At 42.6% G+C, this 25,869-nt stretch overlaps 1 protein-coding gene and 1 non-coding gene across 4 annotated transcripts in view; both read left to right on the top strand.

Moving 5' to 3' along the window:
* The window catches only part of plekhg2 (pleckstrin homology domain containing, family G (with RhoGef domain) member 2), a 114,809-nt gene that overhangs the window by 23,518 nt on the left and 65,422 nt on the right, over nucleotides 1-25,869 (top strand). For 2 of the 3 annotated variants that reach the window (XM_049575791.1, XM_049575792.1), the window contains exons 2-3: nucleotides 595-672; nucleotides 19,379-19,911. In XM_049575791.1, the coding sequence (XP_049431748.1) occupies nucleotides 624-672; nucleotides 19,379-19,911 (582 nt within the window). In that variant the 5' untranslated portion in view covers nucleotides 595-623. Of the gene's footprint in view, nucleotides 1-594; nucleotides 673-10,888; nucleotides 10,985-19,378; nucleotides 19,912-25,869 lie in introns of those variants that run through there. The other variant, XM_049575793.1, reaches the window with a different exon arrangement.
* On the top strand, nucleotides 2,726-2,817 carry trnar-ucu (transfer RNA arginine (anticodon UCU)). The gene is given in 2 exon segments: nucleotides 2,726-2,762; nucleotides 2,782-2,817. It is a non-coding gene; the product is annotated as a tRNA-Arg (tRNA).

Here is a 25,869-nt window from a genome sequence, read left to right on the forward strand (position 1 = left end):
CCTGCAGACCACTGCTGCATCTGGCTTGTATTACTGACACCTCTGAACCCCCCTAAACTCCCTCACCCAAACACCCTCTCCGCCCTCTCCGCCCCCTCCTCCCCACCTGACCCACATCTCTCAGTCGTTCAGCAGACAGCTGCAGAAACACTCGTTTGACGTACGATGGACTAATTGGGTCAATCTGTGTTACTATATCAATGACTTTGTAGGAGGCCGTTTTCCTCGAGTGGACACGCACACACACACACACACACACACACACACACGCACAGCAGTTAAGAGAAGAGACCACATTCTTGTCTTCCAGCCAAACATTACACATGTCCTCACAGAGAATTCTTTTATACGGACCTCCTCTTCTTCTCTGCTGTGAAACAAAGATGTGTATAAAGGTTTTTCCTTTTTTCACCTCCTGATGCTGTGTGTGTGTGTGTGTGTGTGTGTGTGTGTGTGTTAAGTCTCTTTGTGCTGCTGCTGTGCTTTGATGTTGCAGAAGAAGAAAAACCACAGAGAAAGAATGGCTGATGAAAGGGGATGTTGAGACAGAGAGTCAGTGTTGAAGCTAACCAGGATTTTTTTTTTCCTTTCCAGGTTTCTACTCCCTGTGACATCATCGCACCATGCCTGAGGGGTCACGGCGTGGCAGCCAGAGATCGCCTAGCAACACAGGTAAGGGGTGGGGCTTGTCTAGGTGACCCTACAGACGTATCTTATAACTTTTTGGGGAGGAGAGAACAGCAGCATAACTATTGCTGCATTTATACCTAGTGTCCATACTGCTCCCCTGAGACAGGGTCCTTTGGAAACACTGTTAACAGGTTTTATTTTGAAAACTCCCATGCCCATGTTCACTTCCCAGTTGCGTCTTATCAGTCACTTTGTTTCAGGCCAAAACATTAAAGCTTGGTCTACATACCTTCTGTGATTTTACCTTCTTGTGTGGGGGCTCCTTACCTCTTGGCATGGTCTCTTCCAGCGATGGATAATGCTCCCCGCTTTATACCTCTGATAGGTTGCTATATTTGCCTTGTAGTGCCTCCCAGTGTTTTTTCTGCCACCTTGAACACCTTATACTCATGTGTTACTTTCAGTAACAGTTCCACCTCATCGTTGGTCCAAGCAAAGAAATCTGTGGTCTTACTTTTCACTATCGCCATAGTATTTTCTTTGACTTAACAACCAACTGCAGAGTGGAAAATCTGCTTCCTGTTTACACCGTTTGCACTCATGTGTCCAGTGTGATGATCATGTGATATGCGTTTTTAGCAGGTTAGTGTGGACGGAGATTAATCCTTAAATGGTAAAAAAAAAAAAAAAAAAAGTCTTACGATCGATTTAATTTTAAAACGAAAATGAGTAAGAATGCATGTAGCCTTAGCTCGTCAGTCAGGGCCCTTTCACACCTGATTTTTCAGTTTGATCTGAATCAAAATTACAAGTGTGAAACTGCCCCAGGTCACGGTCCGGAATAAACAGCTAAACCATGGCCCCATGAAAAGAGGTGGTCTTGGTCCAGTCAGTGTGAAAACATTTTTCATGATTTGGAATTCTGGGCCACTTACAGGAAGCTCTGGCCTTCTGTCATCAGGCCTTCACTCATCATTGTGCTGCTGTTCCCAAGTTAATAGATTTTTTTTCTGGAGTTATTTCCTTAACATACTTTCTATGTGCAATGCACAGGGTTTTAAACTTTGGCCAGTAAAATGTCAGCTATGTTTTACTTCTTTAGACAAGCATAGTGAAGTGGGTTAAACCCGTGTCTGTGGTTGACCTGAATGTGTAAGCACATAATATTTATCCTGGTTCTGTGATTCTCTTCATGACTTGAACTGGACATTGGTCATTGCCTGCCCACAGCAAGTGTCTCTGTTTTTTGGATCCTGTAAACACAGGGTTAGGGTCTCACTCCCAACTCGTCAAATACAGAGGTTTAGGCCGCAGCCCCAAGTGTCAACTTATGTTGGTCTGGATATACCTCGTGTATTGGTTTGGATGTTTGGGAACGGCGTGTCGATTTATGCCTGTTACATGCGCTGTGTCTTTTCAAAGGACACTTCCATTTTCACAGGAAATGTACAGTTTCTTCAAGTTAAATGCATGTTGTCACTTTTCAAAATAAACTTTGAGCATTGGTAAAACACATTTTTAGGTTTACTTTCTTAGGTTTAGGTAACAAAAACACGTGATTAGGTTTAACTTAGTCTCACTCCGAAGTCGGTGAAATTTGGCACTTTGTCAATAAATTCCGGCGTCTGTGACTTATGTAAAAAGCTGTCCTTTGACGTCAGCATGATACACGGCTGGTTGCCGTTATTGTTTAACACTGCCTGGCAATATCAGGCAAAACGTGGCAGGACAACAATGAAAATTAAGGAAAGATAAATTGCTTTCCCAAGGGAAAGTTTCCCACTGCTGACCAAGTGTGAGTATTTTGACCTGGTTGGTAAATTCAACATAAACGAGTTGTAAAATAATGAAAAATAAATATGTCTCACATTTCAGCTGGAATCAAGAAAATAGAAATATTGAGGGTTGAGAAGCAACCTGCATCCTGTTTCAGCAGATTACAGAGTTAATTTAATATCTTGTGAATCACCACAGCTCTGATACCTTCAGTCCAACAGAGTAAGGTCTCAGTCACCACTCTGCTGCTCTGAGCTTCTATTTTTAACATGTTTCAACATACCAACTGCAACTAAAACAAGACCTCAGGCTGCCATGTGGCTCTGTGGCGCAATGGATAGCGCGTTGGACTTCTAGTTGAACACGAGAGAAGTGATTCAAAGGTTGTGGGTTCGAGTCCCACCAGAGTCGAACTTTATTGGCATCGCAACGACTCAGAGATGAAAGATCTGGAGTTATATCACTGTTCAACCACTGGAACTTTACGTGCATTTCATCCTGCTATAAAAACATTTGATTCATTGTGAATGTAAAGAGTCTTAATCAGAGCAGCTGTGGAAGAGTTGGTCAGCTGTTTGCTTCAGTTAGTTGTTCTTTGTTATGAGTTTTCCGACAAAGCTGGAAGTCATTTGAATCAGATTTATTTCAGTGTTTTTTAGAGTCTCGGCTCAACTTTCTCCCTGAGCTGTGACTTCCTGTCACAAACCAGAGAAAGGCCGAGCAGAATGGACTGCTATTATACACAACACACACACACACACACACACACACACATGCAGAGGCACAGTAATGATGTGTAATTACACACAGCCACCATGCTGTTTAGTTGCTCCTCGGCTGTTATATTGGCTTCCATAGTTAGCATTCACACACACACACACACACACACACACACACATACACACGTACACACACAACACACATGCATGCATGCATGCACACACACAGTCTGTGCACACAGCACTGATTGTTGCATTCATGCAGACTTGGCATGTAGGTAGACACACACACACACACACACACACACACACACACACACCAATATGGTCTGCAGGAAGTTGCATGGTTTGTGGCGATAAAGTGTAGCACTGAACAATGTTCTGCCCTTACACACACACACACACACACACACACACACAATAAAATGCCACAGCCGATCTGTTGATTATAACCATAGAAAAGAACCAAGCAGAAAATAGAGAGAACGCCCAAGATAAGGCTGCAGAAAAACGGCAAGATGAACGATAGAATTGAAACAGAGAGGAAGAGGAGGAGGAGGAGGAAGAGGAGGAGGAGTGCACTAGGAATGAGGAGAAAGAAATGGAGAAACTGGAGAAATGAGGGAGAACAGAGGAGTCCAATTTTTTTTGGCTCTGGCTGTGTTCTGGTCTGTGATTGGCTGGATTCTGAAGCCTCCCTGCTGTCATTACTCTGATAACAAGAAAAGTCCAACAAAAATAAGTAACAGGCAACAAAGTCTGGACTGGAAACAAAGAGTGAACCCAGTCCTGACGACAGAAACATTCAGTCTGAGTCTGGAAACAGCTGCTGCCCTGCAGGAAGGTTACGGTGAATTTATTACAAACCAAAGATACTTTACATTTTTGGCTCCAGTTCCCAAAGTAGACCACAAACTTTACTTTGTTAACCTTTGGTGGGAAAAATGTGTTCAAGTAAAGTAGAAATACCGACAGAGACCCTGAGAGGCAAGGTGAGAAAAAATGCTGACAGTGTTGCCAAAAACACCTACACTGGAGATATTATCTACTACATATGGGATGCTGTATCCTAGATGTTATCTACTACAAACTGGATGTTATCTCCTGGGTACGACATGTAATCTCCTACATATGGTATGCTGTATCCTAGGTGGGGAATGTTATCTCCTATAGGAGATGTTATCTCCAACATATGAAAGACATCTCCTTTCAAAGATGTTATCACCAAATATGGGACGTTATCTTATATGTAGGAGATGTTATCTACTACAAACTGGATGTTATCTCTTAGGTAGACAATTTTATCTCCTCTAGGCGATGTTATGTCCTAAGTAGGAGATGTCATCACCTATATATGAGACATTATTTCCAAGGTAGGGGGTGTTATCTCCTACATATGGGATGTTATCTCCTAGGTAGGGAATGTTCTCTCCTACATATGGCATGTTATCTCCTAGGTAGGGAATGTTCTCTCCTACATATGGCATGTTATCTCCTAGGTAGGGAATGTTATGTCCTATATATGAGATGTCATCTCCTAGGTAGGGAATGTTATCTCCTACATATGGGACATTATCTCCTACAGGAGATGATATATCCTACATATGGGGCATTATCTCCTATGTAGGGAATGTTATCTCCAACATATGGGATGTTACCTCCTAGGTAGGGAATGTTATCTCCTACATATGGGATGTTCTCTCCTAGGTAGGGAATGTTATCTCCTACATATAGGATGTGATCTTCTATAGAAGATGTTACCGCCTACATATGGGATGTTATCTCCTAGGTAGGGAATGTTATCTCCAACATATGGGATGTTACCTCCTAGGTAGGGAATGCTATCTCCTCCATAGGGGATGTTCTCTCCTATGTAGGGAATGTTATCTCCTACATATAGGATGTGATCTTTTATAGAAGATGTTATCGCCTACATATGGGATGTTATCTCCTATTTTACCTTACCTCTCAGGGCCTCTGTAAATTCCAAAGAAGGAAAAACACCATTTCAAGCCCTGCGTCACAACAAAGTTCACATGAAACTCTTATTATTGTAAAATTTTATCTGGTATGAAAAATCAGAAAACTGTTTCCACATGTGATACATTACAAGTTTGAACTTTTTGTTTTTACTTGTGAAATATCTGAAAACAGGCTCACATCACATGTGAGTTTCAGACAACATATAAATTGTGAGATGTATTTCACATGATATTGTCTGTAAGATGTGGTTGAATTTCACATGTGAAAATATATAAAAACATCTGTCTAAACTGGTTACACACAGTCACACAGTGTCTACAGTATATTTAAACTGATAATATTAGAAACCACTTTAACATGAATTAATGTCACGTTTTACACCTTCTACAATGTTCTTGCTCTCTTTTAAAAGACACTGCACATCATAAACTAAAAGAGTTATCTGGACTGAAAGGTGTGGCTGCTCGACACGAAGGAAATCACTGTCAGAAATCAAAATGTAAAGTCAGAAAGAACAGTGGTGTAAAATTAGCAGATTGTTTGAGGGAGTTCACTCATGACAGGAGGAATGAATGTAAACACAAGGAAACTGTGAGGATGTGTGTGTGCGTGTGTGTGAGTTTGTGTTTGGCACAGTACTGTGAAGGGGTCAAAGGTCACATGGGCGAGCTGTAACATCAGTCCTCTTGTACCACGATGTGAGGCGGCTCACTTCCTGTCTCTGTCAACACATCACTTTATCTCTGCTGCAGTCTGAGCACACACACACACACACTGAAAACACTGAGTGTTATCTCTGTGGTTGATGCGGTTCAGTTCATTGTTAAAGGAATGCTACAAAATTTTGGGAAATTCAATTACTTGAGATAAGATTAAATTAAATTAGCTTCATCAAAAGAGAAACAACATGAGGCGTCCTGTTGGTTCGAGGGTTCGAGGTGCTGATGTTAAACTCTGATCTCATTGGTTCAAATCCAACCAGGACGATTCTCTTGGACATAAAATGACCCCAAAATACTCTCTGAAAACACCAGAGCTGCCTGAGTCACATGTACATGGATCCACAGAGAAGGATCTGTTCCTGATCAGCTTCTCGTTTGACATAAACAGAAAGGATTTTCCACAAATCAGTGAGCGGTTTGCCTCGACTCCTACAACCTGAAAATGTGCCAGTATAATCTATCAGCCAATCTCCTGCTGAGATGAATCAGATACTAGATGACATTTTAAACAATTTGCTCCACTGTAAAGTTTTGCTGTGTTTCTCAGACTCTTTATGTCCTGCCCCCTCTGTTGAAATACAAATAAATAAATAAAACTCCTGTACTTGTGTTCATGTACAGAAGTTTCCTCAGTGCGTCCACATGTTGCAGTGTTTCTGTAAAGGCCCTGTAACAGGCTGTGATTTGTTCTTTTCCAAGAAACGTCCAACATGTTGCATCACCGTTGAACACATAATGACAGCGAGGAGCTGCTCTCTTATTACTGTAATCACACACACGCTGGAATCCACTCCACCTTGTAGTTTCAGAGCGTGTGTTTAAAGGGGAATTCCACCTTAAAAGTGCATTCACAGCCAAACTGGCAATACCGTGTGTTTTTAAGGAACAAAGAGGATCCACGTAGGCTTGGACATTTTCGGAAAACCAAACATAGAAACTTGATTCAAGAAAGAAATGACAAAGTGTCATTTCTGTGGTCTTTGAGTATTATTAGAGCACTACATTGTGACTTTATAAAGTTATATAAATCTTTTTAAATCTTTTCTCAGTTTCAAATATTGTGCTTCTGAATAATTCATCTTCATGTCATAAAGATAGAAGACGAAGCTCTAAAAATACAGAAATAATCGATTGTATCAAACTAAATAGGTAAAGTATCCTCAGTACAAAATGTTCTCCGTCATATATCCCATGTGTACAGTGTACATGGAGAATAACCACTTACCTCTTCTACTTATTTACCCTTTAAAACTACTGACCCCTCTTAATTTGGCACTAGTGATCATTATTTGTGGCCTCAGGGTCTCTCTCTCTGTGCAGACTTCGTTTTTAGGGTGGATGTCGGCCTGAGAGTTACTGTCCCACTAACTGTTACCTAACAGAGGCGGAGTTTCCCGTGATGTGGAGTTAAAGGTTCATGTTTCTGTCAGAATTTACAACACTGGAACATGAAAATGAGCGGCCGGTGTCGTGTTTGAAAATGCCACGTGTTTGAGGTGGAGTAGTAAAGGTATGTCCAAGCTAAAAGACCGAAGGAATGATGGAGGCGTTTCTCAAGGAACGATCGGGGGGCCGGTAAAGCTGAAACTTTTATGAACACCAGACCAAAGCTCCTTGTTGGGTCAGATGGTCCTCAGGTGCCAGAACAATACCAGCACTCATCGAGGTGACCTGGTCACATCTATCAATTTTTTCAATCGACGCCCACTTCTCTGTAACAAAGGTGGTCTGATTGGCTGCCAGGTTATTGCTAAGTGGTGCTTGTTACCCAGCACATTCTCAGTCCAACCTTGTCACATGTCCACGTTTGGTCATGGACTTTCCACGTCCACATATGACGTCCAAGGTACCCTGGGTGTGTTGGTTGTTGATGTTCTGGGACGCCGTGTCAACTTCAGCCTGTTACATGTATTGTCTGTTTCAAAATACACTTCTGTTTACACAGGAAATGTACAGTTTGCATACAGTCTCTTTCAAAATAAAAGCACAATGTCAGTACAACAACACAAATTGATGTTTTTTTTTCCTTCAACAACAAACATACGTGGTTGGGTTTAGGGAAAAAGACTTGGCTTAACATTCATATGGGAGGCAAACACCAACCTATCAGGTGGAAGTTAGATTATTGCCCAGCTGCATTTCCCCTTGTCACACAGAATAACAGCAGCTGACTGCATATCATGCCAATTGTACAGTTTCTCCTGAAGCAGCAAACATCACATGGTTGGGTTTAGGAAAAAAGAACGGGGTTTGGCTTTATAATGGGGTGAAGGTTGGTGTTTGTTTGACACATTCACCACAACTCCCGCCCACCCTAGTTGGACTTTTGCCGCCTTTATTTTTGTATTGTCCCCAGTATTGTTTTTTTTTTTATATCATATATCATATTATGTATATATATATATATATACAGTACAGGCCAAAAGTTTGGACACACCTTCTCATTCAATGCGTTTTCTTTATTTTCATGACTATTTACATTGTAGATTCTCACTGAAGGCATCAAAACTATGAACACATGTGGAGTTATGTACTTAACAAAAAAAGGTGAAATAACTGAAAACATGTTTTATATTCTAGTTTCTTCAAAATAGCCACCCTTTGCTCTGATTACTGCTTTGCACACTCTTGGCATTCTCTCCATGAGCTTCAAGAGGTAGTCACCTGAAATGGTTTTCCAACAGTCTTGAAGGAGTTCCCAGAGGTGTTTAGCACTTGTTGGCCCCTTTGCCTTCACTCTGCGGTCCAGCTCACCCCAAACCATCTCGATTGGGTTCAGGTCCGGTGACTGTGGAGGCCAGGTCATCTGCCGCAGCACTCCATCACTCTCCTTCTTGGTCAAATAGCCCTTACACAGCCTGGAGGTGTGTTTGGGGTCATTGTCCTGTTGAAAAATAAATGATACGTCCAACTAAGCATAAACTGGATGGGATGGCATGTCGCTGCAGGATGCTGTGGTAGCCATGCTGGTTCAGTGTGCCTTCAATTTTGAATAAATCCCCAACAGTGTCACCAGCAACACACCCCCACACCATCACACCTCCTCCTCCATGCTTCACAGTGGGAACCAGGCATGTGGAATCCATCCGTTCACCTTTTCTGCGTCTCACAAAGACACGGCGGTTGGAACCAAAGATCTCAAATTTGGACTCATCAGACCAAAGCACAGATTTCCACTGGTCTAATGTCCATTCCTTGTGTTTCTTGGCCCAAACAAATCTCTTCTGCTTGTTGCCTCTCCTTAGCAGTGGTTTCCTAGCAGCTATTTGACCATGAAGGCCTGATTCGCAGTCTCCTCTTAACAGTTGTTCTAGAGATGGGTCTGCTGCTAGAACTCTGTGTGGCATTCATCTGGTCTCTGATCTGAGCTGCTGTTAACTTGCGATTTCTGAGGCTGGTGACTCGGATGAACTTATCCTCAGAAGCAGAGGTGACTCTTGGTCTTCCTTTCCTGGAGTCGGTCCTCATGTGTGCCAGTTTAGTTGTAGCGCTTTGATGGTTTTTGCGACTCCACTTGGGACACATTTAAAGTTTTTGCAATTTTCCGGACTGACTGACCTTCATTTCTTAAAGTAATGATGGCCACTCGTTTTCTTTAGTTAGCTGATTGGTTCTTGCCATAATATGAATTTTAACAGTTGTCCAATAGGGCTGTCGGCTGTGTATTAACCTGACTTCTGCACAACACAACTGATGGTCCCAACCCCATTGATAAAGCAAGAAATTCCACTAATTAACCCTGATAAGGCACACCTGTGAAGTGGAAACCATTTCAGGTGACTACCTCTTGAAGCTCATGGAGAGAATGCCAAGAGTGTGCAAAGCAGTAATCAGAGCAAAGGGTGGCTATTTTGAAGAAACTAGAATATAAAACATGTTTTCAGTTATTTCACCCTTTTTTGTTAAGTACATAACTCCACATGTGTTCATTCATAGTTTTGATGCCTTCAGTGAGAATCTACAATGTAAATAGTCATGAAAATAAAGAAAACGCATTGAATGAGAAGGTGTGTCCAAACTTTTGGCCTGTACTGTATATATATATATATATTATATATATATCATTACAAATCTGAATTAAACTTTAAGTAGCCTGCTAGAATAACAACAATGAATTGCTTTTTCAGTCTTCTTGCAATATATTGCAATATATGTCATTACAATACTCAGTATATCACAGCATATTTAAATTTGCAACAATATTGTGTCATGACTAAAGTATCGTGATAATATCGTATTGTTGAACCTCTGGTGATTCCCACAACTACCATCTAGTGGACCGGAAAGGTAATAGATTTTATTATTGTAGTATTAAAATGTGTATTTGCAAAAATTAATTTATATGACAAAAGATTCATATGTGGCGTCCGTATATTGACACAATATCACAACGCAAAATATCGGGATACTGTACTGTATCAATTTTTTTACCCTACTCCTAATATTTTCTGTTTTTTTATTTTGTAATATCTGATGAATAAACAAGTTTAATGACACATTTTCAATATCTTAATCAATGATTATGGTTTATTGACTGTCATAATCTTTTAGCTCAGGTTGTGCAGATTTTAGGAATATGAAGCATTAAATGACGACAGTAAGCAAAAATACCGCTGTGGGCTCAGAGAGTTCAAAGAGTTTAATACTGGATTTTACAACTCTGCAAATTTACACTGACAATCATTTAATCTTTGCATTTGATTGGCTGGTGCAACATCTTGTGCATGTGTACGAGAAAGAGACAGAACGAAATACTTCAAACCACATCCTGTATTTTGAGTCAGGTGCAAGGCTGTCAGTGACACACACATCTGTATATGTGTGTGTCACTGACAGCCTTGCACCAGACCCTTCATGATATTATGTCCCAGACTCTAAACATCCAAACCTGGTTCTAACTGTAACCGCAGAGCTGAGTCTGAACCCTCAGAGAGGAAACTTGTTCCTAACTCAAAACTGAAACATAGAAGTACAGGAACACACACACACTCAAACACTCACACTCACACACAGGCAACAACAGGAAATTGAACGTGTTTAGTCTCAGTCTGATTGTGACTGAGAGACTTCAGTCAGAGTCTCTAACGGACAATCACACATTTTAACGGAGATGTCAACTCACTGACACACACGCACATAGAAACCCTGCAAACTGTAAGTATATCTACAGCCTGTCTATTTATCTGTAACATGTTTCTGATGTGTGTTTCAACATGTAAAGATGGATCCGCTTGGTTAGTCATGTTCGATTTGTTTCAAGTTTTGTGGCTTTTTTGTGATTCTGTTAGAGAACTTGCACGTGTTGTTTTGTATTTCAATGGTGAAGCAGTTCTTTAAGCGCTGGCACAGAAATTCAAAAGGCTGGGAGCTCGTCCTCTTTCTGACCTTCAGTTTAAAACAAAAAAGACAAAACATGTACAAATACAGATTTATAGGTTAAGTGATGAGCTTTCAGTCAGATTCGTGTTTGTTGCAGCAGATTCACATGGACACGATGATATATGAAGTGTGTCTGTGTGTGAGTATTTGCACTGACATGCAGTGATGCAAGAAGTTTAATAACGAGGGCTGTCAAACGATTATATTTTTTATATTGGGATCAATTGTATTTTGATCACAGGTTTAAAATTCCATTATTTTGCATTTGAAACCAATTTTGAAGTTCATATTAACGAGGTGAAGCAGTTCTTCAGTGAGGTCTGAAACCATGACTGAGAGGTTGGAGACAACTTCAAAGTGCTTATTCTGTCAAATACACAGTTTTTTTCTCTAAAGGATCACAGTGTTCCACACTGAGAAAGTGCAGTTACTCTGATTCATACAGGTGCTTTATGCATGAAACTATCATCACCCCCTTTAAGACATGTGACTGGTCACAACATGCCAACGTGAGGATGTCCCCTAAACCCAAGTCTTCCGTGATGTTGACTGGTCTGTGGTCAGTTTCCACCCATTTAGCAGCGCTGTAGTTAACTTCTTCAATTTAGTTTCATCCACAGGTCTGTGGTGATTCACACGCTCCAAAACAGAGCTTTGCCGTCTTTAACTTGAATCCAGTTAACTGATTTGATTTTGGTGGTCAAAGGTCAAGATAATTGTGACCTTGAATCTTTCTCACTCTCATACACCCGATATCTCAAGAACACCTTCAGTTGGAGACAGTCAGTGTGTGTACATGCACAGTGAAGTGGAGCTACAGGTACAGCTCGACTAGGCCAGTTAATTGGACTGCTGTCCTTGTCCACATACTGTCTACGTACTGACTAATTTCAGATGCCCACTTTGAAACTGTGCTGACTCCATGTTGTAACAGACATGGATGTGAACTGTCAGAGAAACTTGACTGGTGCGTGGAGGCAAACAACTGTGGGGTGGTAATTCTAGTTTACTGAGACATCACTGTATTTCCAGTAAAGATTGTGGCCTCAAAACCGTGTATTTAAACCAAAACATGATCATTTCCTAACCACAGCCAAGTGGCTTTTATGCCTAAACTTAACATCATGTTAACAACAACCTCACAAAAAAGTAAAGTTTCACTGTAACCATTAAATAATTCACTAACAAAGACCACACCAATAGAGTTAGAGATTGCAATTAGTTTGCTACATATGATGGACTTTGGGGATGAGGGTTGGAATGATGAGGGGGCTGAGAGATGGGGAAGGAAGGAAGATGATGGGAGATATCAGGGTTGCAGACAGGTGGAGGGTGGAGCTTGATGGTGGTCCAGTGTTGGCTGAAGAGGATAGGGCGCAATGGAGTCAGAGAAGTCGAGATGGAGTGGAGGAGTCATTGCTTTGACTGCTCTACTATGGATAGAGATCCCTTGAACTCCTTTGAGGTGAACTCCAGGTGGTTTGCCCCCTCAGCGTGGTTCATTTGTGCAGGTGTGAACACACCAAAACAACCGGACCGAGACCTTCTTGAAGAGGCGGCCTTGGTCTGGTTCCAAAGGAACTCTGGTGCGGTTGGTTTGTGGTGAGAAGGTGTTCTGACCTGGATGTGAAGCAACTGCAGTCACATGACACATTGTTTGGGTTAAACATGAGCATGTTACAGTCCTGGAGGATTATTAATGTGCACCTCCTCCTGTACTGCCTTAATATGCACATTCAGCACATCCAATGCATCAAAACATTGTTTTCTAGTTGGAGCCGCGTTTGCCTCGTTTTCAAACTGTATGCTTTGACTAAAATGAACAATGACAGCAATATAGTCCACGATGAGCAGCGCTAAAATCAACCTGCGTAGTTGTCCCTCCATTGTGACATTAGAAAGTGTCACATTTATCTTGCAAGTGTACTCTTCTTCAACGTTTGCTTTACTTCCTGGATTTTTCCCACATGGAAATTCTGACCAATCAAGAGCAGCTTTCTCACACAAGGCATTTGATCTGGTCCTCTTGTAAATGCTGCCGTGAGAACACCAACCAACTCTAGGCAATTATACAACTTTGGAACAACATGAGTCCCTGATTCAGACCAAAGGAGACCACTCTAGGGCTGACAGCAGCCTCAGTCGAGTTTGCCGAGCCGTGCATTGGCATTTTTTTTGTTTGCCAGCATTTCAGTTTCTTTGTTGTCCCAGGCTAAATATTCTCTGTATGAAGTGAGATGTATTGATGGTATATTTTTGCATGGGTCACGTATTTGCGTGCATTTGCACTTTGATGTGATGGTTTCAGCTGACTCAGGTCTGTAGCTCTAGTCTGCTTGTTCTGCTCTAATATGGATATGTTTGTATGTCACCATCGCTGCTTATTACAAGCCGACCACACTGGTTTTGAAAAAGGAACAAATATTTCCCCCACTTTTATTTCTTCATATCAGTTGGCGTTGAACATAAATTTTCACTATCATGCGCCGGAGAGAAAGAGTTGATTAGAGACAGGATGTATGAATGAAGCCAGCGATTCTCACACATCCTGACTGACTCATAATGTCGAGTGAGAGCTGAAGCATGTGTGAATGCCATGGCTAAATAAGGCTGTGACTGCTGCTGCTCACTGAGTGTGTGTTGTGGATGAACACAAACAGCTGAAGTGAGGCAACACACACCTCATTCATGAAACAAGTGTCATGATTTATCAGAATTAGTGACGTCAAGTTAAAAAACACAGCTGGGATGTAACTGAGTACATTTACTATACTACTGTAGGAATTTCAGGCACTTGTACTTGAGTATTTCCATTTTATGCAGCTCTATACTTTCACATCAGTAAGGTTTTAAATGCAGGGCTTTTACTTGTAGTGGAGTATTTTCACAGTACTTTAAGTGCAGTAAAGTGTCTGAATACTTCTCCCACCACTGAATGAAAGAATTGAGGGTTGTCAGGTTCGATCCTTCAGTGAGGTCCGACACATTTTTATAAAATATGTTGGTGGTTTTCCAGATGAAACATCACCTCTTCATGTGGAACAAAGAACAACAACTCTTTAAACCACAGGTATGAGTGTGCACCACAGTCACCACATGAACGAGGAGGTTCGCTGCTTTACAACTCTGTTGGCAGCTGTTAAAGACATTCCTGTAAGAACCTGCAGGAATATCACCTTAAAAAAAAAAAATGAGGGTCCATATAGGAAAATGTTCTCATTTAACACTCTGTGTTCGGAAATTCCTCCTGCCAGGACGTCTGGAATTTAAACGCTAATGAAGTTTAAATGCTTCTCCATCCCAGCATCACTGTGCCAGCAGGCAGGACAGGTGTGCTGCCGTCTGGAGGGAAAGTGGAAATGAAATGATTACAGGGTCTCATGAAGTTGTGACGAAGGGAAAAGATATAATTACATTTTTAAATATGAGGCAATGTGTTTTATGAGGGGAGAAAAATGAGGGAAACTGTCAATCAAAAGTATTTTAATGGTGCTTAAAGACGTGGGTGCAGTCACAGTGAGGTGGGCAGGTTTGGTACCATCATCGCTGCACAGAGACCAGAACAGAGAAATGTTTCCATCAGGTAACTCTCTGTGTTAATTAATGAGCTCTTGGCTGTGATTACACTTCACATTTAAAAGGTCTCATATCCTGATGAAGATGAAATTATACACCTGAGGCTGTGTTGTGACTGAGAATCAAACACCAGAAGAAGAAGAACTTCTGCACTTTAGCAGTTTAGCTACAACTGAAATGGTTAAGCAACAAGCTAACAAATTAAGCATAGTGTTAGTTCAGACTGGACACGATGTCAAGCTCAGCTCACATCCCAGCTACATCAGCTGATCTCCAGCAGCCCAATCAACTGATGGATCAGCTGACTGATGAAGGGAGTCAGCTGATAGATCACATGATTCCTTTCTATACAACCAATTGGTGAATCTCATTCAGGGCGCCCTATTTAAACTGCTCTGGCCTGCCTACTGTTGCTGCTTCCTCTGCAAGCTGCTTTGCAACCTGCCTCCACCCCAGCTCCTCCTTTCCATGCTGTGTCTGACTTATCAATGTCATTTCTGTTTGTCATTGATGCTACTCTGTTCTGTTCCCGGGGGTCTTTGCTGATGCTCTCCCTGCCTTAGCTCTTCATGTAGGCACATGGAAGGGCAGAGAGGCCCCAGGACAGAGCCATACTGCCAAATATAGCACTGTAAATGGAAATAAAGTTTTCTTTGACTAAAGTGGTCCCGACTGAACTGTCCACAAACACATGGAGGAACTACGCTGAGAAAGACGAGACTTTCAGTGCGTGTTTTCCTGTCACTTTAGTAAGGTAGAGGGAAGAGCTGTTGTTATCAGACTCCTGATGTAGTTAAACTGAGGAGTAAAGATTACATTTGCATCTTGGATTCTGCTTTCAAACGTAACCTATTATGTGACTTCCAGGGTAAGACACTGATGAAAAAAGATGTCCTTTCACGCTGGCATGGTGCACAACCAGTCACCATTATTGTTAAACGCAGTGGGCTTTTATTTTGAAAGAGACTGTATGCAAACTGTGCATTTCCTGTGAAAACAGAAGTGTATTTTGAAAACAGACAATGCATGTAACAGGCTGAAGTTGACACGGCGTCCCAGAACGTCAACAACCAACACACCCAGGGTACCTTGGACGCCATATGTGGACGTGGAAAGTCCATGACCAAACGTGGACATGTGACGAGGTCGCAGTGAGAATGTTTTGGCTTGGATATCAGATAGCTGTTCCATCCTCCTGACAGAGTAATGAATGCGAGTCTAATCAGGCTCTTAGAGTTGTCTGTCGGTGCATTTTCTTTTGAAGTTTAGACAGAGCCAGGCTAGCTGTTTCCCACTGCCTCCAGTCTTCATGCTAAGCTAAGCTAACCACGTCCAGACTCCAGCCCCAGTCTTCTCATCTCACCCACAGAAAGATGCTGAACGAGCCCATTTCCTAAACTACTCCTTTACACGACGACAGAATCAGCTGCAGCTTCGTGACAGCAGACGCAATTTGCATGTGAACATTTAAACCACACTAAAGGGGAACATGAAATTAATGCACGATCATTTCAAAGAGGGAAGTTATCATTTTATGTTTCAGAGAGTTTCAGAAACAAAACATAAAAAAATGCCTCAGAGGTGATATTTACTATAAAAATGATCATTTTATTTACTGCAATGTGGAGAAAAAGAGAAGAGTTAATAGAGTCAGTCAGTGGTGATCTGATGCTCTGCTGCACACACTTCCTGTTTATACTGAGGAAGACAGCTGCACACATACACTCCAACTCTGCTGAAATTTAATGATGTGAACATACATCTGACAAATACAGAGCTGAACACAGTTTGACTGGCAGGTCGGCTGCTGCTTCGAGCAAATAAGGTAACGCTCTCCACCTGTCTTCATTTAAAGGTGGAAAAAAACAAGTTTGAGACATCAGAGTGTCAGTCTGCATCGGCTGCTAGAAAGACATCTACTGGACACATTTGGATTGATTGATCAGTTGATGAGTCGATTGTTTCTTGTAGCAGTTAGCATGTTAGGGCTAGAGGACTGTCAGTTCTTGTTTTTAGTTGTGTACGTGGCTGTGGTCAAAGCAAAAAATGAGAATAACATTCTTCCACTTTGAATTGAGACCAGAATTTCCTCTAATTATACTTCATAATGTTCTTTTTGTGACTGTCACAACATGATGATTCATGAAAAGGCCGTTCTGTTGGGGCGATCAAAACAGACATGGGCACAAGTCAGTGGGCCTCTGGGCATAGATATGCAAAGGGCGCCACCATCTCGTCAACACAGAAGCAAAACACACAGAGTTTATTGTGGTGTTGTGTCTTTTTTGTTGGTTTGCGTCTCTTTGAAGTCATTTTGTGTCTTTTTTACGCCTCTGTGCCGGCGATAGCCTCGGCTGGAGGTGGTATGTTTTTCCATCTCATTCTTGTGAAAGCGACATTTCAAGAACACGTTGAGGGAATTTTCTCAAATTTGACACAGATGTCCACTTTGGTTAGAATTTGTTAGTTGAAGGTCAAAGGTCAAGGTCACTGTGACCTGGCATCCATCCCAATCTTGTGAACGTGATATCTCAAGAAGAAGAAGAAGAAGAAGAAGAAACACTTGTGGTCAGTACTCACCGTCATTTGGTCAGATACTGAATTGGTGACTCTAATCTTGAAACTGTGCTGATTGTATAGATCTTCTGTGTGTGAAGCATCCATGTTTTCACTGACATGGATGGAAACAGTAGGAGAAACTTGGTGGATCCGCAGAGGCAAACAACTGTGAGGTGGTAATTCTAGTTTATTCTAGTCCTGGTTGACATTTAAGTGAAGCTGAGGGGGTCTCCTGACACTCTGGGCCCCTGTGTGCAGGGGGTCTGTTCAGTAATCTGTCCATGAACACAGGAATATATTTGCTCTTTATGTTTGTGCTGTACTGAACTGTAAATCTGTGATGACAGAAGATGTATGTGTTGTCTCATGAGCATTATTTACTGTAAGTCAGTGTCAGCATGTTATAAGTTTCATGATGGTCTGTATTTTGTTGGAAACACCACTGTGTTTGCTGTTATCATGATTTAAAGTAGGACACAATAAACAACATGAACATATGTGTCATGCCACCAATTATTTAGAACACGTTGTTTGTGTTTCAGACTGTTTAAAGTTTGTTTGTGTTTCATATTTAACTAAATTTGTTTCTTGTTTTAAACTTTTTTGTTTTGTAAATATTTGGATGTTATGTGAAGGTCGTTCATGATAGAATACAACCAAAACATTATGTCTGAGAGGCGTCTGTGAGAGCTCGTTGGTGTCGACTTTGGTGACTATAAGCAGCACTAATTTTCTGTTTCAGTGTTCTTGACCTTGATAGCATCATCATTTTGTGTTTGGTTACATTATTTTAAAAGATCATTCTGTGATAAGTGTTACAGTATAAATTTTGGCTGTGTCATCCAGCTGTACCACATTTGAACTTGTGTCTGAGCTTCAGGTGTTTCTTAAGCAGCCCAGCCACCAGAAAAAATGATGGCATTTCTGCAAACCACAAATACAATACATTTTCACTTTTCATACGTATCAAATCAAGTATGAGCTGACTTTGTCATCTTGAGGTGGAAAGATGGCTGCCAAGCTGCAGACTGCTGTTTGAGACCAACAAACAGCAAAACCAGTTGGGATACAGGGAGTCATCGTTGGGTTTCCGGCGGCATTTTAGTCACTAAACGTGTGTCTTTTTAGCACCCCATCACTTTTTTTCCAGTGGGTTTTTAGGCACTCAATGTGGATGTTTTGTGGTGACCTGTCGCTGTGTTTTCAGCGGGATAGTGCCGCAAAAAGCGATTGTTCTTTGCAGAGTCATCCCTGTGTTTCCAGCAGCTTTTTAGGCACTCAATGTGAATGTCATAAAGTGACCCGTCGCTGTGTTAGTGCCATGAAAGCAGTTGTTTTTTACCCAGACATCGCTGTGTTTCCAGCATATTTTTAGCCACCACGTGTGGATGTTTGGTAGCAGCCTGTCACCCTGTTTCCAACGGGTATAGTGTCAGGAAAAGCAGATGTTTTTATTAAGACATCATTGCCTGAATAGTGGGACGAAAAGTGTTTGTTTTTATCAAGATATTGCTTTGTCTCCTGCTGAGATAGTGCCACAAAAAGCATTTGTTTTTTAACCGAGACATCACTGCGTTTCCTGCTGAGATATTGCCGTCAAAAATGGGTATTTTAAGGCAAAAGGTGACTTCTTCATAACTACAACCAAGTGGTTTTTGTGCCTAAACCCAACTAAACGTAAAGCTTCAGTATGTCTGTCCACAAAATAATGTCCTGTATATTCAATGTAATGTATCTGTGGTTTGCAGACACATACAATGCTAACGTTTATTCTGGTGATCGGGTTGTGTTTAATGTGATCATCCTTATATTAGTCATTTTGTTTGGTCTTGTCTTTGTTGGGACAGTTTGATAAAGTTGCGTCTTGAAGCTGATGAATCTTTATGTCCCATCGGGAGGTTGTGGCAAAAACGTGTTTTTTTTACTGACAGATTTTAACGAGATCATGTGACTGATCCTCCATTTTAAGTTTCTAATTGGTTTTTGTAGATCTTTAACAGTGCCTTCTTTCTCTTCCTGTTTGTGTCTCTGCAGCCGCCAAGCGTCCCTCCTCAGTCTCGTCTCTGAGTGGGATTGTGGGTAGGATGATGTCGTCCGGCGATCGAGGAGCCTCGTCCTCGTCCTGCACCTCCGTCAACACCGTCTGCTCGGACAGCGAGCGGCCTGCCTCCCTCTCCCTCTCTTCCTCTGCTTCATCCGTCTCCCTGCAGGACACCTCCCACTCCTCCTCTTCCTCCTCCTCCTCTTCCTCTCTGCCATACGGCGCTGTGCCAACCTACAACGCCTCTTCATCGTCCTCGTCGTCCTCCACGCCAAAGAGGAACGGCTCCGACATCAGCCTGGACCTCACACCCCTCGTCACGCCACATGGAGGAGGAGTCCCTGCAGGAGGAGGCGGCATCTGTGTTGCCAAGGTGACAGGTGGAGGTCACCCCCCAAATGGAGATGTAGCCAAGATGGTGGCAGCGGTGGCCACGCCCAGACAGCTTTCGCGGCTGGAGCGAGTTGTTCTGGAGATCGTAGAGACCGAACAAGCCTACGTCAGAGATCTGAAGAGCATCGTGGAGGTAAGAACCACAGCTGCAGCTCAGCAGTTATAAATGATCACTAAGTATTAATGATGTCAAGAGTTTTGCGGCTCCGCGCCGGTGATAGCCAAAGCTGGAAGTGTTATGTTTAGGGATGTCTGTCCGTGCAGATGTCTGTCTCATCCTTGTGAACATGTCAGGAATGCCTCAAGGGAATTGCTTCAAATTTGGCAATAACATTCACTTGGACTTTGAGGATTCATTGATTAGTTTTTGGTGGTCATAGTTCAAGGTCACTGTGACCTTGTCTATCTCATTTTTGTCAATGTGAATTTTTTTTTTTTAAGACATGTTTTGGGGCATTTTTGCCTTTAATTGATAGGACAGTCAAGTGTGAAATGGGGAGAGAGAGGGAGTGACATGCAGCAAAGGGCCAGAGGCTGGAGTCGAACCTGGACCACTGTGGCAACAGCTTTGTACACAAATTTGGCAAAAATGTCCAGTTGGACTTTAAAATGTAGTGCTTTGATTTCGGTGGTCGAAGGTCAAGGTCAATGTGACCTTGCATCTATCTCATTTTTGTAAAATGCAGAACCGTGAGGGGCCGTACACATGCCACGTCTTTAACTGCCTGGAAGACGCAAGGTTGGGCGCTACTCTTGTGCCAACTATCAGGGGCATGGAGGCAGGTTGCAACTGAGGTTGCTAAGCAACCATAACCAGCACCATATCATAGATTACTTACCAGAAATCCTGAGTGCAGAGCTGATCTTCTTCTAGGAGCTGTTTTGTAAGTGTGTATTAGTTGAAAGATATCGTCCATGATAATCCATGTCAATGATACATTTCTCCATATTTATCACAGACTGACATTTACGGAAGAAGGGAAAGATATCTGTCAGCTGTGATTGGTTGTTCCTCGTCACATGACATGTGGTGTGTGCTGCTGCTTTCAAAAAGTTGAACTCGGCGCTCGGGAACATATCAAAAACTAAAATGGTGACACTCATCATTGGTGTCCACCTTGAAACTGTGCTGATTGTATAGATCTTCTGTGTGTGAAGCATCCATGTTTTCACTGACATGGATGGAGACTGTCAGAGACACTGGACTGGTGGGCGGAGTCATACAACCACAGGGTGGACTGGTGGGCGGAGTCATACAACCACAGGGTGGACTGGTGGGCGGAGTCATACAACCACAGGGTGGTAATTTTAGTGTCACAGATAATATGTCTCATGAAGTGCTGTGTGAATACAGTGACAATTTTGACAAGTTTTTTTTTTATAAAAGTTACAAACTTTAGCTTTAACTACATGTCACTGATAATATATTTGTATTTTGAGTCAAGCAGATGCAGGACTTTCACTGTTAACATTGTATTTGTACACTGGTGTTTATGTTACTTTTATTGAAACAAAAGATCTGAGGGCGTCTTGCACCACTGCTGCTGAAACTGACAAACCCTGACACACTGCTTTTATCACACAGTTTACCCTCGTTATCCTCCGTCTTATCTGTGCACTCTCTGCAGCCATGGAGCTGCATTTTGGACAGACTAATGTGAACAGTCACGCTCTGTGAATGAGACTGCGTCACACGTGATGTGTCACCATCACTGACAGAACTTCCCTCTCAGTTCTCAGGAACATCTGTACACTAGTTACTGACATGAGGTTATCAGGAGGAAGTGACTTACAGTACAAGTTCAGGTTGTTACCAAATCATCTTCAGCTACAGCCGGCAGACCAAACCACTGAGTGCAGCACCATTACTTTATATTTTAAAGTGCTGGTCTAATTACGAAAAGTATCTGTCAGCTGCTGTGGTTTAATGTAGGAGACAAATGGAAACGTGACGGAGAGGTTGTGGTACAGTACACAGCTGTGTGTGTGTGTGTGTGTGTGTGTGTGTGTGTGTGCGTGCATGTGTGTGTGTGTGTGTGTGTTTGGGAGGAGTTGGCTGAAGCCTAGATTTACTGTCCAGGTGTGAATGCCTTTGGGCCAGTTTACCTGCAGCTGGCCTCCACACACACACACACACACACACACACACACACACACACACACACACACGCATGCACGTACACACACACACGCACACACAGACCTCCGCCCACTATTGCACCATAGATGGACAAACATGTTCAGAGCTGTCTCAGGTTTTCAGGAAACTTTAGTAGAAATTTTTGGCTCAGTAAATAAATAAATTCCACATTTGATTTGTTCAGTTGTTCTGCTGGTCTTCATCTTCATCGTCCTCCTCTCCCTCTGTTTGTCTTCTTGCTGAAACATCACTTTCCTGATTCGTGTCACATTGGCACGAAACATCAGCATGACGCCACCAGCTGTTATTCTCTCCAGGGGGACTTCACTGTGTTTCCTGCAGGCTCATGTCACAAAAGCAGTTGTTTCTTACCAAGAGGTCGCCACGTTAGCAGCCAGGACAGCGCTACCAAAACAGGGTATTTTAAGCCAAAACATGATCTTTTCCAAATTCTGACCAAGTGGTTTTTGTGCCTGAACATGACCACACGTCAACCACAGAGATGTTGAAATGTAAGCGCTTTATAATATCGTACTAATGTAACATATCTGTGTCCAACACATGCTCACTGTGACCTCGTCACATGTCCACGTTTGGTCATGGACTTTCCACATCCACAGTTTGCATACAGTCTCTTTCAAAATAAAAGCACTGTGTCGGTACATCCCCGTGAATTGATGTTAGTTTTTCCTTCAACGACACACACGTGGTTGGGTTTAGGAAAAAAGAACAGGGTTTGGCTTTACAATCTCACAGGAGGCGAACACCAGCCTCCCAGGTGAAAGATGGTGGTTGACCCATCCACCACCCCTCCCTCCTGCTCTTCTCAGACTACTGCCGCCTTAACTTTCGTTGTCGTCTGTCCACATTTCCCCTTGATGCCGTGGGGCACTGTTAAACAAACTGCGAGTGGCCATGAATCATGTTGACATGAAAGGACGGCTTTTTCATCGGTGTCTAACGTCAGGAATTCACTGACCACGTGCCGGATTTTGACGACTTCCGAGTGAGACATACAAAGGCCAACATGTTTTTTGGCGATTGCTCTGGGTGTGAGTGCTGCTGCTTTCATCAATGGCTGCAGACTCTTACGTCTGTTGATAGCTCACAGGAAGTTCAGTTAAACCATGTTAGTGAAAGTGAATTCAGCATCTTCAGGACCACGAAACTTAAAGAGAGACTCACTCTGACTGAGCGCTGCTTTCAGTATGAAGAGGAACTAAACTTCTTGGCTCAGTCATAACAAACAGTTTGGATTGACATCAGCATTTATTCAGGTCAACAGAGACACTGTTTCCAACTTTACTGCTGTTCCTCCTGTTGCACTGTGGGAAAATCAGCCAGTGTTGGAAGCAAACTCTCTGTGGAGTGAAAAATGAGCTTTTTAAAGTGAGTTTTGAATGAAATTTTGTGAGGATTTACTGACTTGGTTGTTTGATTGTGAGTGTGTCTCATCCATCATTGGTCCAGGTGCACCAGGAGTCAGCCAGGCAGTGTGTGTGTGTGTGTGTGTGTGTGTGTGTTGTGCCTCCATCTGTCAGATTGGAGTGTGAAACATCCTTTTGAAGTAAAAGAGAGAATTTACTGCTGCTTTCATCCTCTGCCATGTCACACACACTCACTTATACACACACACACACACACACACATACACACGCACATACACACACACTCGTGGCTCGGCTGTCATCACGGTTATCAGCTGTCTGTCAGTTTCTTCTTCTCTGACCTTCCACAGAGGACGAACTGTTCTCTCATCACCACATTTTTCTTCTTTGCTGCTTAATCCCTCCTGACTCTCTTTCTCTCGGAGGTCACTGTCAAAGTCACATGACCAGCGTTGGCGTGCTGCCGTCAATAACGTAGATTCTAGTCGCATTATGTTAAAAACGTGGCGCGTGATTTCAGAATGCATGCTGTCGTTTTTAACCTCTGACTTCAACAATCCCAGAATTCCTCTCTCCTGGTGGAAAGGAGGGTCTGATAGATGATAGGTGTGTGTGTGTGTGTGTGTGTGTGTGTGTGTGTGTGTGTGTGTGTGTGTGTGTTGTCCTATAATGTAAGCCTTCATTCCTGCTGCTCTCTGTATTTGAGGTTTTGCTGAAGTCTGGTTTTGATTGAGGCTACATGATGTCACGCTCACTGGGAATCTGAACCAACTACCATAATAGGCCTGTGTGTGTGTGTGTGTGTGTGTGTGTGTGTGTGTGTTTGAGAACAATAACAACTCACAGAAAGAGGCAAAGAGTGAAAACAGCTCCTCTCTGTCACTGACTTATAAACTCATTTTTCTATGAATTTTTTAAAGAATGATTTCTCATAAAAGTTCCTGGGTGCTGCCAGCAGGCTGAGATCACTGCAGCTGCTCCAACTCTTTTCATTCATCCTTATTTTTGAAGTCTTTTTCTTCGTCTCCTTTCTGCGTCTTTTCAGAAACTTGGTGAGAAATTGCTGAAATAAGTGAAATTAGAAATAAGTGGAATAATTTTATTGGATTCTGAGAATTTTTTTTTTGTCGCTTTCTGCGAGGGAGGAAAGTTGTGAAGTGAACATGAGACGGGATCCTGCAGTTGACCTGCAGCCAAGTGGGACAGGAAACTGAGGGGGAGGAGGAGAGGAGAGAGGGGGAGGTATAGAAAGATTGGGGAGAAACAGATGACGGGGGGAACAACGAGAAAGCAAGAGAAGCAGAGAGAAGATGAGGAGGTGGGGATCAGTGTTGGGACTGAGGGGAGATTGGGGGACAGGAAAGGGGGAAATAATAAAAAATGTTAAAGGGAAAGAGAGAAGGAGCAAAGAGACAAAGAAAGAGACAACGATAGAGAAGAAGGTGAAGTAAAAAAGGAGGACTTTTGGGTTGCGGAGTAGAGTGGGGAGCAGACGAAGTGAGGATTAATCAAAAGCCCTTTTTAAACAGGAGTTGTGCAAATTTGCAGGAAAGCCCAGTCAGTGTTTTTTCAGCATTGGCAGTATAAAAACAAAATCAGGGAGTGCAGCAAAATGCCGCCTACCTACTTTTGTTTATACAGAATGTGCCTTTTTCGGGGCAATGGGGGGCGTGAGCAAGTAACAAAACGTGTAGCTCAGCGTGTGACGTAAACAGTGACGTGGGAGGGAAGCCGCGGCTGGTCAGTCCTTCGGTGATTCTCTCGTAAGTCGGCCCGTTCTTCACCGTCCCCGTCATCTGACGGTTAATGGCCTCTTCGTTTGCGAGGACAAGGAGGGCGCGCAATTCCTTGTCTCCCCAGTTGCTCATCTTTACAGTGTCTGTCAGGTTTGTGTTTCCCTCTTGCTACTAGCTGCTCGCTAATTCCTGCTATCAGCTGTTTCCTGTTTATCCACCGCCAGTGGCTCACACGTGTCATCAACAGCTCCTCCCACAAGTCATCAACAGCTCCTCCCACAAGTCATCAACAGCTCCTCCCGTGGCAGAAGGCGGCCTCGGTCTGTTTAAACTAAAAGGGTTCCACCAATATGTCTACCCTACGAGGCAGAAAATTGGGCACCTTGGATCAACTCGCCAATCCGGCTCTGTGTGTCTAAACGCTCGCAGCTTGGCGGCAAAACGGCCCAACATTCGCCGAAAATCTGTCAGTGTGAAAGGGGCTAGAGAGAAATCATCTCCTGCGGTTTCTACAGCTGTCAGAATCCAGAACCAGAATCATTCTGGTTTCATGTTTACTCTGCAGCAGATGCAACAGTCATATAAAGATGAGATACTGCTAGTATGATGTTTTTGGTGGGCGGGGCTTAGCTGGAGGCAAAACAATTCTCCACAGGAATTAGCTAGCTTTATGCTCTCACTCAAGCTCTGTTGGCTTGTTTTAGACAATGGAGGAAGATGATGTGCGTTCAGAAATACTCTTAACTCATTTCCATTCTTCTCTCCCTCTCTCTTTACCATGTTTGTTTGGTTTGCATCTCTCTCCATCTCTTCCTCATTCCTCCTGT

The sequence above is a fragment of the Epinephelus fuscoguttatus genome, linkage group LG5 (genome assembly GCF_011397635.1).
Source record: "Epinephelus fuscoguttatus linkage group LG5, E.fuscoguttatus.final_Chr_v1".
Classification (NCBI taxonomy): Eukaryota; Metazoa; Chordata; class Actinopteri; order Perciformes; family Serranidae; genus Epinephelus; species Epinephelus fuscoguttatus.